The 13,739-nt window shown below is 42.2% G+C and overlaps 1 protein-coding gene across 1 annotated transcript in view; it reads right to left on the bottom strand.

Moving 5' to 3' along the window:
- Window positions 1–13,739, bottom strand: part of svr (Carboxypeptidase D svr) — a 31,274-nt gene that overhangs the window by 6,482 nt on the left and 11,053 nt on the right. Inside the window, 10 exon segments of the mRNA XM_089733859.1 lie at window positions 513–1,179; window positions 1,780–1,936; window positions 3,497–3,607; window positions 4,344–4,510; window positions 5,593–5,749; window positions 6,569–6,654; window positions 7,179–7,379; window positions 7,966–8,051; window positions 9,107–9,301; window positions 10,416–10,577. Of these exon segments, the coding sequence (XP_089589985.1) occupies window positions 513–1,179; window positions 1,780–1,936; window positions 3,497–3,607; window positions 4,344–4,510; window positions 5,593–5,749; window positions 6,569–6,654; window positions 7,179–7,379; window positions 7,966–8,051; window positions 9,107–9,301; window positions 10,416–10,577 (1,989 nt within the window).

Raw genomic sequence — 13,739 nt, 5'->3', positions numbered from 1 at the left:
CTAATGCATTAAATTTTTTTATTGCTTAGATGTGTGGACCTGGTGTTAAGTGGTTACTGGAGCCCATAGACATCTACGACGTAAATGCGTCACCCACCTTGAGATATAAGTTCTGAGGTCTCAGTATAGTTACAACGGCCGCCCCACCCTTCAAACCGAAACGCATTACTGCTTCACGGCAGAAATAGGCAGGGCGGTGGTACCTACCCGTGCGGACTCACAAGCAGTTCTACCACCAGTAGAGTAAAGTATCGCAATGAAGACTTCGAGATATATTTCAAAGTTCCTCACACACAAGTACCGTTGACAGATTTCCGATTCAATACTGATGCTCATTTGAATGCTGATGTTCGTGAGTAACGACGACCCTTCACCATCCAGGAGGAGCTACAGCTTTTTTTTTTTCATCACATATGCTGATAGCCTTGTGAGGCTATATACAGTGTTACCCAAACGTGTAAGTGAGCTCACGGGGCTCAAACCAAACTGAGAAGATCCGGCGAGAAACTCACCGGTGTTGGCTTGCTCGACAAACTTCATGATCCCGCGCAGGTTGTCCCTCCAGACCCAGCCGATCTGGTCGGCGACGGGCATCCTGCAGCAGCTCAGCCCCACGGACACCACGGGCGCGTCGAGCTTCTCGCACAGCAGGTCCACGAGCCGGCCGTGGACGCTGCTGTCCATCGACCGACACTCGTACTTATCGCTCGGGTTCCTGTGGTCCTGGTACGTCCGGGCGTACTTCTCGTACAGTTCCTTCGAAGCTTCAGGGTAAGACACGTCTTCTGTGCCGGAAGAGAGTTCTAGAATCAAATCGTACTTTTCCGATTTGAGCATTTCGATGAAGGCCGTTTCGCTGGTGTAATTCGAGAGTGGGTTCATGTTGGTCTTCGTCAGGTAGTTGTACAGGCTATCGCCGAACTCTTCCTCGAGGGCGGTGAGGTCGCACTTGTCGGTGCCGTCGTATTGCTTGATTATCTTCGAGTTGAGCGGGTCGATGTTCGGTATGAAGTGGAGGACGGTGTTGTTCAGTAGGCGTTGGTGTTTCGGTTCGCCGATGGTGTAGGCGGTGGCGATGTGACGTGCAAAGTTCAGCAGCATCTCCCGGCCCAGAGGCTGCGTCGCGTACAGGCTGCTCATTATCGCAATGTGGAATTTGGTCTCCTCTGGAGAGCCGACCTGAACAGCAAGATATCAGCGTGAATTGATGGTGACTGTGCGAGGTGGTAGTAAATGCTGGTTTACTGGGGAATTATCGAGACTTCAGTGGACTTTTTGGAGGAATTCGAGAAGACACTGGTCCGCACGAGTAGGTACCACCACCATGCCTATTTCTGCCGTGAAGCAGTAATGCGTTTCGGTTTGAAGGGTGGGTCAGCTGTTGGAACTATATTGAGACTTTAGAACTTATAAATCAAGGTGGGTGGCGCATTTACGTCGTAGATGTCTACGGGCTCCAGTAACCACTTGTGTGACAGTGACGGCAACCGTGCCGTGTGGAATTAGGAATAGGACTGACTAATTAGGGAAGTGAGTTGTTCTCTAATAAAGGATCATAAGTGCTGATGCTATTCGGGAAAGGTGATGATGAAAGCAAAGCTAGGAACCAGAGGGTTTTTTTTATTGCCCTTGTAGGCAGACGAGCATACGGCCACCTGATGGTGAGTGGTTACCGTCGCCCGCGGACTTCAGCAATGTCAGGGGCAGAGCCAAGCCGCTGCCTACCAAATAATCATAACAGTACGAAGAAGGATGTAGAAGAAGGAAGAAACGACTTACATTCGAAGTCATCTTGAGCTGATGGAACTTGGAGGTGACCAGGCTGTCCCCGGCCCGGAACTCCGCTATGCTCGGGTACTTGTTCTCCAATTCAGATAGGGCCGCGTACATTTGCAGAGGGGTGTGGTACATCGTGTTCAAAACGTTATCCAATATACTGGAAACACATATGATATATTCAGGGCATTGTCATTGTGAAACTTTAGAAACTAACTTAGAAACTTTAGGAGCTAAAGTTTCGTAATGTTTGTAAAGTTTCATGTTGTCTTCATTTTTAAAGTTCATGTTTCATGTTGTCTTAAACTTAAGTATCTTGATTTTTACACTAATGATTATTACACTAAATTACTTTTTTTTTATTGCTTAGATGGGTGGACGAGCTCACAGCCCAACTAATGTTAAGTGGTTACTGGAGCCCATAGACATCCACAACGTAAATGCGCCACTCACCTTATTAATTAGGGTACAGTGAGTGAAAAAAAAAACAATTCAAATCTAGATTCTGCAGAGGAAAAAATTGTTTTATTTATCGGACAAAATATGAGAGAGAGAGAGAGAGAGAGAGAGAAAGTATTCTTTATTGTACACCACAAAACAAATAAACAGTGCGATACATTAAAAACAAAAAAGTACAATAGGCGGTCTTATCGCTAAGAGAGATCTCTTCCAGACAACCATCAGGTGGACAAGATTTAGCGGTAGGCAGCGGCTTGGCTCTGCCCCTGGCATTGCTGAAGTCCATGGGCGACGGTAACCACTCACCATCAGGTGGGCCGTATGCCCGTCTGCCTACAAAGGCAATAAAAAAAAAAAAGAATCATCTGGAAACGAACTACGCGCGGTGTACCATTCCAGTGAAATACATATACATATATGTACACATACATATACATACATATCTCCGTAAATATACATACCATTAATACAAAGTATTATAATATAACAATAATTATTAAAAATGCTTTCTTGTATAGCTTTAGAAGCTTTCGCGAACATTGAAAGAGAAACCGAATTTAGGTTCAGAATGAGTTTCTCGAGCGAGCGAGGGTAGCCATAGCCATTGCCATTGCCAATCCAGTAACAGCAAAATTTGTGCAACATTGTGCACGTGAAAGAAATGAAACTTCTTTTGCGGTGTGTAGTATTATGGTTTACTTCATTTTTCATCCTTAAAGAAAATTTCTCTTGTAATAGGGAATGCTGTGTATAAGTGAAACGACCTAGCAGGATTTGTTCTCTCCCTCTCTCCACGGTCAAGTGGTTCGCGAGACGCTCTGTCTATTTTCTCACTCTCGCTCTTCCTAGATTGTATCTTTTCTCTCTAGCCGTAACGAATCTGTCGCGAGTTAAATTTTACTATCAACGCGCCTAAAGAAATTTCACTTCAAAAAGCACCATAATTATCTAGATTCCATTATTCTCAGCTAGTTACCGTACTAGCTTGTTTTCAAAAAACCAACACCCTGTACATTAATCAAATGGTCCGTATGATTTAAATGGTGCTCTCAATTACTGTGTCAGTTTGTTTTTGGAAAAAACAACACCCTGTACATTAATTAAATAGTCTTTTCATTCAAATTGTGCTCTCAATTACAGTGCCTGTTTGTTTTCGAAAAAAAAAAACATCCTGTACGTTGATCAAATGGAGCTAATTATATCGTAGCTTACTTCAGCATAACATAGTGAGTGATCTGGCCAACAACCCTCACGGACTCACCGGAAGTCGTAGGCGGAGGACCAGTGCTGCGAGTCGTCCGCCATCAGCGTGAAGTTGAGGCTGACCGCGCCGGCGGGAGGGACCGTCACCTCCTCCGTCACACTCTCATAACTGAAATAACGAATGTTTTTTAATCTCAAATCCTATATAATTAGCGTATTTGGTAGTAAATGTGTAATTTTTAATAATAATTATTATATTACATTGTGTATAAATTGTATGTGTATTTGCGTATATATGTATGTATGTGTATATGTACGAGTATGTGTAGTATGTGTGTATATATGTATATATATTTCACTATAGTATGTTGCTTATGTTATTACTGGTGGGAGGAGCTCTTGTGAGTCCGCGCGGGTAGGTACCACCACCCTGCCTGTTTCTGCCGTGAAGCAGTAATGCGTTTCGGTTTGAACCGCAACTCTTGCAACTGTATTGAGGCCTTAGAACTTATATCTCAAGGTGGTTGGCGCATTTACGTTGTAGATGTCTATGGGCTACAGTAACTGCTTAACATCCGGAGGGCTATGAGCTCGTCCACCCAACTAAGCAATAAAAAAAAAAAATCTTCCTGCCTAATCTGACAGCATGATAGGCTTTGTCAGCGTAACCTTAACTAGTAGGTGAGCAAAGGGGGCTCAAACCTGACGACGTTGCTAACACGAACCCTAGCAAGAGCAGTGCTTGGCAGTATCTACCACCGGATCGGAAACGCGGCCCACTGAGAAAATCCGGCGAAACTCAGTGGGCTGTGTCTGAGGGTTAATGTGACGTAATTTATGGATGGCCCCTTAGGACGCGAGCTGCAGCAGTATGTAGTCCACCAGTAGAGGCGACGGCGACCCACCCCTGTCTGCTGGCGGTGACGTTGTACACGCCCGGCCTCAGCAGCCGCCAGTAGTCGCCGGCCCTGGCCGTGTGGACCGCGTGTTTGATCCCGGACACAGTTATCGTGGCGTTGGACAAGCCGTGACCTATGTGGCTATAGACGAAGCCGTGGACTCCGGTGTGGACCTGGAGGGAAATTAATTTAGTTAGGCAGTTGTCGGAGTCTGGCGACTCGAGTACAGATGCTTTGCGGTAGGCAGCGACCTGGTTGTGCCCTTAGCATTGCTGAGGTCCATGGGCGACGGTAACCACTCACCATCAGGTGGACCGTATGCTCGTCTGTCTACAAGGGCAATAAAAAAAAAGCTTTCATTAGATCGAGATTAGATCAGATCTTTTGCCTTCTTCATTGTACCAATTACTGTTCTTAGATATTTTCAAAGTCTTCAGAGAATGGTTTACGACAAGGATATCCAACCTACATACGTTTGCGGGCTAATTAAATGTACTTGAAAAACTTGAGGACCGCAAAAATAGTACATTGTGCACCAAGGGAGAAAAGTTGGACATTTCTTCCCGCTTGTAAAATTGCAAACACGTGGGAGGAAATGTCCAACTTTTTTCCCGCGGTGCACATACTATTGTTTCTCCGACCAGGCCGAAAGTTCGTGGAGTACCAAGCCGGGGTCCAGAGGCGAAGGCGTGGCGCGGGGCGCAGGTGTGGGGGGGGGGGGGCGGAGCCCCCCATACTCATAAAAAAACAATTTAACTGTTTTTTTATTTTTACATAAATTACTACTAATTGAATAAGAACTGTCTGATGAACTCATCTTTGTTGAATACTTCACTATTAAATTTTATTGCCTGTTGTTTATTTCACTTTTACATTAAACACAATATTGCAAATTACCCGAGCACAACGATGGCGGAGAGCTTTAGGTGCGTGAGAGCAGACGTGGACACTAACGCGCATGCGCACTTGTGCCCAGGTAGGAAAAGTTACACTTTCTTCCCTGTACAGCGGGACGAAAACCGAACTTTCGGCGTAGGTAGGAGAAAAAAAAAATTTTGCAAATATAATAGTAAATAATAGTATAAGTAACGTAATAAAGTATAAAAAAAGTAACAGAATCAATCACAGAATCAAGAATCAGACAAAGAATTCTATCATCCAAACTATTTTCTGATTAAAGCATGCGGGCCATTGTATGGATGGCCCTGGTTTATGGTATATTATCGAGAGAAAAAAAAGGAGTAGTGAGAGTTACCTGTTCTATGTACTGCAAGAGAGCTTCCCTGTTGTCCTGCCAGTAGGTGGGAAGGTCCGCGGCAGGAGGGAACTTGTAGCAGCCCAGCTCTAGCGTGAGCTCCATGTCGTCTGTGTGCAGGTAGTTCCAATCTTGCATGCCGCCCGCGAGCACGTACCTGAAGACAGACAGCGTCCCCCCCGGTACTGAGTAGTTCTCAGATCCAGACGTTACTGGACAAGTGTGTGACGTGTCCAGTAATGTCAAAACGTCGATAATGACGTCATGAACGCACGTCGAAGTCGTCGTGGCCTAAAGGATAAGACATCCGGTGCATTCGTATCTAGCGATGCACCGGTGTTCGAATCCCGCAGGCGGGTACCAATTTTTCTAATGAAATACGTACTCAACAAATGTTCACGATTGACTTCCACGGTGAAGGAATAACATCTATACTAATATTATGAAGAGGAAAGATTTGTTTGTTTATATTGAATAGGCTCCGAAACTACTGAACCGATTTGAAAAAATTTTTCACTGTTTAGAAACTACACTATTTCCGAGTGACATAGGGTATAACTTTTTTTGAAAAAATTCGTGATCCTTACTAAAACTCCAATAATGTAACCCAAGGTGTAAAAAAATTACCTAAAATATTCTTTCCATCACGTGCGCTACGAAACTATTGATGATAGAATAAAATAATGTACTACGACTTTGTAGAACACATTATTATTTACAAAAAGTGTTATGACAGCATATCTCTGACTATTATAATTAAGCCACAATAAGGATTCATTTATAAAAAAAAAAACGTCATATATCGTGTTTATTTTTTGTTAAAGCCGGAGCGGGCCGCTGGTCATTTAATAAAAATCAAACCCGCAAAGTTATAATTTACGTAATTACTGGTGGTAGGACGTCTTGTGAGTCCGCGCGGGTAGGTACCACTGCCCTGCCTGTTTCTGCCCTGAAGCAGTAATGCGTTCCTACTCACCACTTAGCTCCGTTGGTGGTGCCGTCCGGGAACATTTCCCTGGAGTAGTTCTTGCAGGGCTTCCCTAAGTGCATCTTGAGGTGCGCCTGTTTGAATCAAGACAATCATGCCATTACAAATGTTGTTTTTCTCTTTAAATAATATTACATTTTATATATAACTTAAAATTGTGAATTAATGATCGTGGTCATCGAAAATAGTGAAGAATTATATATTAAATACTATTTTAACTAGCCACATAATATATGAGGACTCTTTTTTTAAATGAATATTCACTATTTTCGATATTCTTTTTTTACATATTGAATCTTATATATTTAAACGAGCAACTCTTGTATATAAAATATATATGTCTTGGTTAACAACTTTTAGTAATATTAAGAAGTTGCTTTGACTATTATTTTAAATGGTGAAATGTTGTTTTGATAAATATCACAAAATGTAGGGTAGACTCCGTAACGCCACAGTATAAAATGGCGGTACGTGGACAGAGTCGTGGCATTCCGTGTCAGACAGTCATTCAGTCCGTATCGGACGGTCCGTCCCTCAGTCAGTCGGTCTGTCGGTATGTGGAACGAAACTGTCTCTTCTCTCGTTCGCGTCTACTTACGTCCGAGTAAACATGAGCGAGATGGACGAAGACAGGGTTGTCGGGCGACAGGAACTCCTTCCCGCTGCGCATGCTAGGGTTGTCGTCGTAGGGGTAGTTGGCGACCAGCGCGCCGCCGTGCAGGTTGGCAGACAGCACGAACGGGATCGACTGCGACCACTTCATCACCGCCGACGTCTCCGGCTCTTGGACTTCATTTTCCTGATAAAAAATACATATTAATTAAAAAAAAATTTGTATTTGTAGTTTAATATTAAATTGTATAACTCTACTGAGACCTTAGAACTGATATCTCAAGGTGGGTGGCGCATTTACGTCATAATGTCTATGGGCTCCAGTAACCACTTAACACCAGGTGGGCTGTAAGCTCGTCCACCCATCTAAGCAATATTCCAGTGTATGCAGACCCTAAGTTCCAAAGTACAAATTATTTCCACTTTGACAGACTCTATACCGAAGTGAGAACAAAAATCGATCTTCAAGGTAATTTTTTTTATAGCTTATATAGGTGGACGAGCTTACAGCCCACCTGGTCTTAAGTGGTTACTGGAGCCCATAGACATCTACGACGTAAATGCGCCACCCACCTTGAGATATGAGTTCTAAGGTCTCGTATAGTTACAACGGCTGCCCCGCCCTTCAAACCGAAACGCATTACTGCTTCGCGGCAGAAATAGGCAGGGTGGTGGTGGTACCTACCCGTGCGGACTCACAAAAGGTCCTACCACCAGTAACAGTAAGTACAAACCGTCATACAATGCTAACAATTCGTTTCTCGCAAACGTACCTCGGTACTTCCAAACTGATCGGGGAAATTCCTGTTCAAGTCAACATTGTGTGCATTAGTGCGACCCTTCAAACCATCGAAATCACCTGGAACAATTAGTAAATTAAGTGGGCGAATTATTTTTTACGGCACTGTACTGCGAATGAAATTTCTTTCTTTTTTTTTATTGCCCTTGTAGGCGGACGATCATACGGTCCACCTGATGGTGAGTGGTTACCGTCGCCATGGACCATGGACTTCAGCAATGCCAGAGGCAGAGCTAATCCGCTGCCTACCGTTAAGTACTCTCCACCAGCCTCGTTTGAAGAAGGACAAGTCATAGCGCTCGGGAAACAGCGCGGAGGGGAGCTCATTCCAAAGCCGGATGGTACGTGGCAGAAAAGATCTCTGGAAGCGCACTGTGGATGAACGCAGTGGCTCCAGGTAGTATGGATGAACTCTACTCCGGTGGCGGGCGGTGCCATGGTAAAAACGAGATAATGGTATCATACTTTAGTCCTCCTTTAATCATACTCTCCTCTTTAAAAATACTAATTATCAATATGTAAAATTACAAAACAATCAAAATAGTAACTTTGAGTGGTCTTAATTGAATCTATTTCAGGGAAATATGAGTATGACGTCATATGTGGCGAGATCTTGAAATGTATTAGTACATAATCTAAATCTGCTTCATCGATTATTTTGGTTCTAGTTCTGGTTATCACTTAGCACCAGGAGTGTATGCGGAAATTAATAAGAACTAATCAGTAAATGAATAGCTGTCGGATTAGAGACTTTATGTTAATGCAATTCGGGCTCCAGAAATTACCAACGTGGACAGCAATACGTCTGTCAGAACGGTCGCTTAACCATAGAGGTTAATCATGACTAAACATTCCAACAACACCAAGTATAATTGCCAACCGAGCATATTTGTGTACTTAGAAGTGGGCGAAGAAAACACCTCTTTTTTTCTTATCTATTTTTGTTTTTGTTGCCACTGTAGGCAGATGAGCACACAGCCTAGCTGATTGTGATTGGTTAACGTCACTCATTGACGTCAGCAATACCAGGGACACTGCCAAAGTGCTGCCCATCAATGTTCCTACTAAAACCAGTTACAATGTTCTCAAACCGCCGAGACAACAGTAACGCTCACCAGGTCTGGCGGTCTCGTAGCCGTCAGGGTTCATGCTCGGCAGCAAGTGGATCCTCGTGTTGTTCAGCATGTTTTGTATTCGTTCATCGCCGGCGACGTACTGCTGACACAAGTACTTCGCCAACAACAGCAGAAGTTCACGTCCGACCGCTTCGTTCCCATGCATATTGGCTACGTACTTGAATTCCGGTTTCCCTGTGTTCGAATGTTGATTCGTGTGAGGCATTGTAAGTTTATATGGTTTAAATTAACACTCGATACTATACGTTTATTCTATTGTATCAGCCCAAAGACGTCCACTGCTGGACATAGGTCTCCCCAAACCTCGCCAATCGGTCTTACGCTGCCTGCATCCAGCAGATCCCCGCGAACCTCAATAGGTCGTCGGTCCATCTTGTGGGAGGCCTACTACGTCTTCCAGTATGAGATCACCACTCAAGAACTATATATAAAGTTAATAGGTAAGAAACACTCCGGTACATCCGTGTACAGGAGAGAAGCCGCCTCGTAGGGAGGCCCAAGTATCGCAGGTCTAGCGCTGTCGAAGGAAATTTACGTGAGCTCCAAATGTCGGATTGGCAAGGTGTTGCGCGGCGCCGGGATGAATAGTGACGTTTATTGTCGGAGCCTAAGACCCACTTCGAGGTCATAGCGCAGCGCAGTACTGTAGTAGTATCAGACACGAAATTATCAACTCTATCAGACGAACTGTGCCCGAACGCATCAAAGACAAACACAAGAGCACAATGTTTTATATAATTTTGTATATTCATTTGCTCTAATACAAAATACCAAACAAAGTTAAATCCTATGACCAGTCTTTGGACACACCGAAGTGAATTTACTAGATAAAATAAAACTGCGGTATCGTTTACGATGCCGTGCTAGATTTGGGAGATTTTGGGATGGATCACGCGTTGGAGGGTTCTAAGTCTCACTTCACCAAGATTTTTTGGGATGGATCACGCGTTGGAGGGTTCTAAGTGCCGCCTCATTAAGATTTTTTGGGATGGATCTCGCGTAAGAGGGTTCTAAGTGTCGCTTTACCAAGATTTTTTGACTTCTAAATGTATTTAGCCTACGAATGAGCATCAAATTTTTCATCAGCATTTTTTTTTTCAGTATAAGCTCAGGAACGTATATTAATCTAGCGAAGGTTCTATCGAACATCACTGGGTTAGCGGCGGTAACTAGAGAGGCTAGATAGAGATGTTTACTTATCTACAATTATCGTCGAACGTGAAGCATTAAAGAATAAATAGCTTCGTGTAGATTTAAACAACTAGATAATTTTAATATATGTTCTTACCGGGAATATGTACGCCTGGATCTCTGGTAACCTCCAGTACGTATAGCTCTCTTCCTTGCACCGATTTCCCGATGCTGGTCAGCTTCGTGATATTGGAGTACATCGCGTTGAGGTCCTTGAGGTAAGACTCCATCTTCTCGTAATTGTGATGGACAAAATCCTCTGCGGAAAGCCCGTCGATATTGTGACGACGCGTCGTCCTGCTATGGACTGGAGATTTGCCCGGATGCACTGTTTTTATCTTTTGTGTTAAATCTATAGTCTTTGAGTGTCATTGCTAGACACAATATATTGATCGTTTTTATTTCACAAGTCATTTAGATAATCATACGTCTTTTGATTAATTTTCTACTTTATCAATGCGTGTTACGTGCGAATTTTGTTAGCGGTGTGGCAATATAGATATTGCATTCGCAAAGATACGAACTTTTTAAATTCGTTTATCCATAAAATAATTACATGCAGCCATTCATAATTAACGTTTTGCATCGTGTTAAACACAAAATCTTTCTATTAACACGAGACTATTTGTGAAAACGCGTGAACTACAAGTGAAGAAGCGTAATCTAAATTATAATGGGCAAATCGTTCGACCATAGCAGGAGTAACGGAAAATTAGCCAACACCAAAATAAGAGGCTCTCTAATATATACAACACCAAAATAAAGTATTCAGAAAAAAACACACAACAAAAACACGAATCGGCGAGCCGTTGACTGGTTTGCATTCGCAAAAATAAAATAAAAAATAAAAGCAAGAGGCAATAAGTCAAAACACATACACGCTCATTTTAAATAAAACGCACTTACCATATTACGGAAAAACTTTGAAATAAATGTGTTACTTTTTTAATATCCTAGGTCCTAGGAGACCGTTCCCGAAAACGAAGATAGACGATTGTACTAATGACACATTTGATGATGGGATGGAAAAAAAAAAAACGATCCTGATTAAGAAAAAAATCTAATTTTTTAAATGTTTTATTAGCATTATTTACGCTCCATCATGTTAGTGCAGCCAAATGAAACGATAGTTTCATAAAAAATACATTACTAAAAAATCCGGTCACCGTCCTCGTCGAACCCGTCGCTTGCAACGAAGGGCTCGACGAGCGAATTAGCCCATAGACACAACCTACTGAGTTTCTCGCCGGATCTTCTCAGTGGGCCGCGTTTCCGATCCGGGGGTAGTTTTTTTTTTTATTGCTTAGATGGGTGGACGAGCTCACAGCCCACCTGGTGTTAAGTGGTTACTGGAGCCCATGGACATCTACAACGTAAATGCGCCACCCACCTTGAGATATAAGTTCTAAGATCTCAGTATAGTTACAACGGCTGCCCCACCCTTCAAACCGAAACGCATTACTGCTTCACGGCAGAAATAGGCAGGGCGGTGGTACCTACCCGCGCGAACTCATAAGAGGCCCTATCACCAGTAAAATTCTGCGAAGCACTGCTCTTGCTAGGGTCAGTGGTAGCAACACTCCGATTTGAGCCCCGTGAGCTCACCTACACACGTTAGGGTGAAGCTGAAATAGCCTCTCAAGGCTATCAGCATAAGTAAGAAAAAAAATCAGCAATGAGACACTAAATCAAAAACAGCTGATGCTCGGATCAACGAACGCCCGGGCGCGTCGCGGCGCAGACTCGCGCGATCACTCAAATACTTATTTACAACATTTGTCTAAATAACTCAATTTCTAATGAAATACGTATTCAACAAATGTTCACGATTGACTTCCACGGCGAAGGAATAACATCGTGTAATAAAAATCAAACCCGCAAAATTATAATTTGCGTAATTACTGGTGGTAGGACCACTTGTGAGTCCGCGCGGATAGGTAACCAACCGCCCCGCCCATTTCTGCCGTGAAGCAGTAATGCGTTTCGGTTCGAAGGGTGGGGCAGCCGTTGTAACTATACTGAGACTTTAGGACTTGTATCTCAAGGTGGGTGGCGAGTCTACGTTGTAGATGTCTACGGGCTCCAGTAACCACTTAGCACCAGGTGGGCTGTGAGCTCGTTCCCTCATCTAAGCAATAAAAAATAAACAAACAAAGGTATAATTAGTACTATCGTCTGTCTTCGTTTTCGGAAGCGGTCTCCTAGCACTCAGTATACTGTGTATGTTTTTAAACAGACGTTCGCCAGCAAATTCAGGATTTTTTTATATAAAAAATCCTTATACATGTCTATACACGGTTTAAGAAGCTTGTTCGTTTCCAAAGCGGAAACCGGAATAAAAGACTATGCTAAATATAAAATAATATTTATACGTGAATAAGTTATTGTTTTATTCATTTTGAATTGCGTGCACCCCCGCAATCGTACGCCAAACGTGTGGGCATCCAACTTTTCTCAAAATAATTCGATTGTATTAATTTGCTTAGACAGTAGAGTAAAAATAAAAAAATTGGCTATTTGTTTTTTTTTTTTTTAATTATAGATCAGTGAGTCATCAGGATCACTTCACACCATTTTGTTTGTTGGCTCCGAATAGCTATTTTTTGTCAGGACTGTTTGCAGACATTTTGGGTTCGGTGTACGAAAAAAAAAAAACTGTCAACACCGATTTGGTGCTACTTTTTTAAGTTTAAGTTTTTCCAATTCCTACCTGTCTATTTATTTAAGACAACAACAATTAAGCCCCATTTTTCCTGTTTGTCGACCGATTTTCTTCTATTTTTTGTTAGATATAAATATATTTAAATACCTAAATATCTTTAGTGTTTTTAATTAAAAAAATACATTCAGTGTTTTTTCGATTTTACAACCAAAATTGTCAACAATAAAATAATAGACACCACATATATATACATATATATATATATAGACATAAAATAATAAATTAGTAGTTTAAAACAACAACAAAAATACGCTTAAATAGCAAACCAACTAACAATTGTTTTGATCTTTTTTAACACTGTTAACGCTGGTCAGGATTTTAGAGCGAAGTTGCAAAGTTAATGTACTATCATCGGTCCTTGACGTGTGTGCAAATTTTCAGTTTAATCCGAGGTTTTAACGTCGATGAAAATAATACTCAAAAATTCCATAACACACAAACAAACATACAATGAATCTAAACCTTGAGCTATTAGTGATTACGGTTGATTTTCGGAGCGAACCCTAAGCTCTCTCAAGTCTGTTCTCACATAAATTAATGAGTGCTTTCAAGACCCTTCGAAAGTAAGCTTCTTTTCAAGTTTTATTCCTCCCGGATTCTGTTCTAAACTGAACTTTATCACTATTAGTATCGTCATCGAGTGCATCAATGAAAAGTTATTCCTAAATGACTATTAATAAGCACAATTTATTTTTAAGA

The sequence above is a fragment of the Bombyx mandarina genome, chromosome 16, assembly GCF_030267445.1.
Source record: "Bombyx mandarina strain Sakado chromosome 16, ASM3026744v2".
NCBI classification, from domain to species: domain Eukaryota; kingdom Metazoa; phylum Arthropoda; class Insecta; order Lepidoptera; family Bombycidae; genus Bombyx; species Bombyx mandarina.
This window is presented reverse-complemented; position numbering and strand designations above follow the sequence as displayed.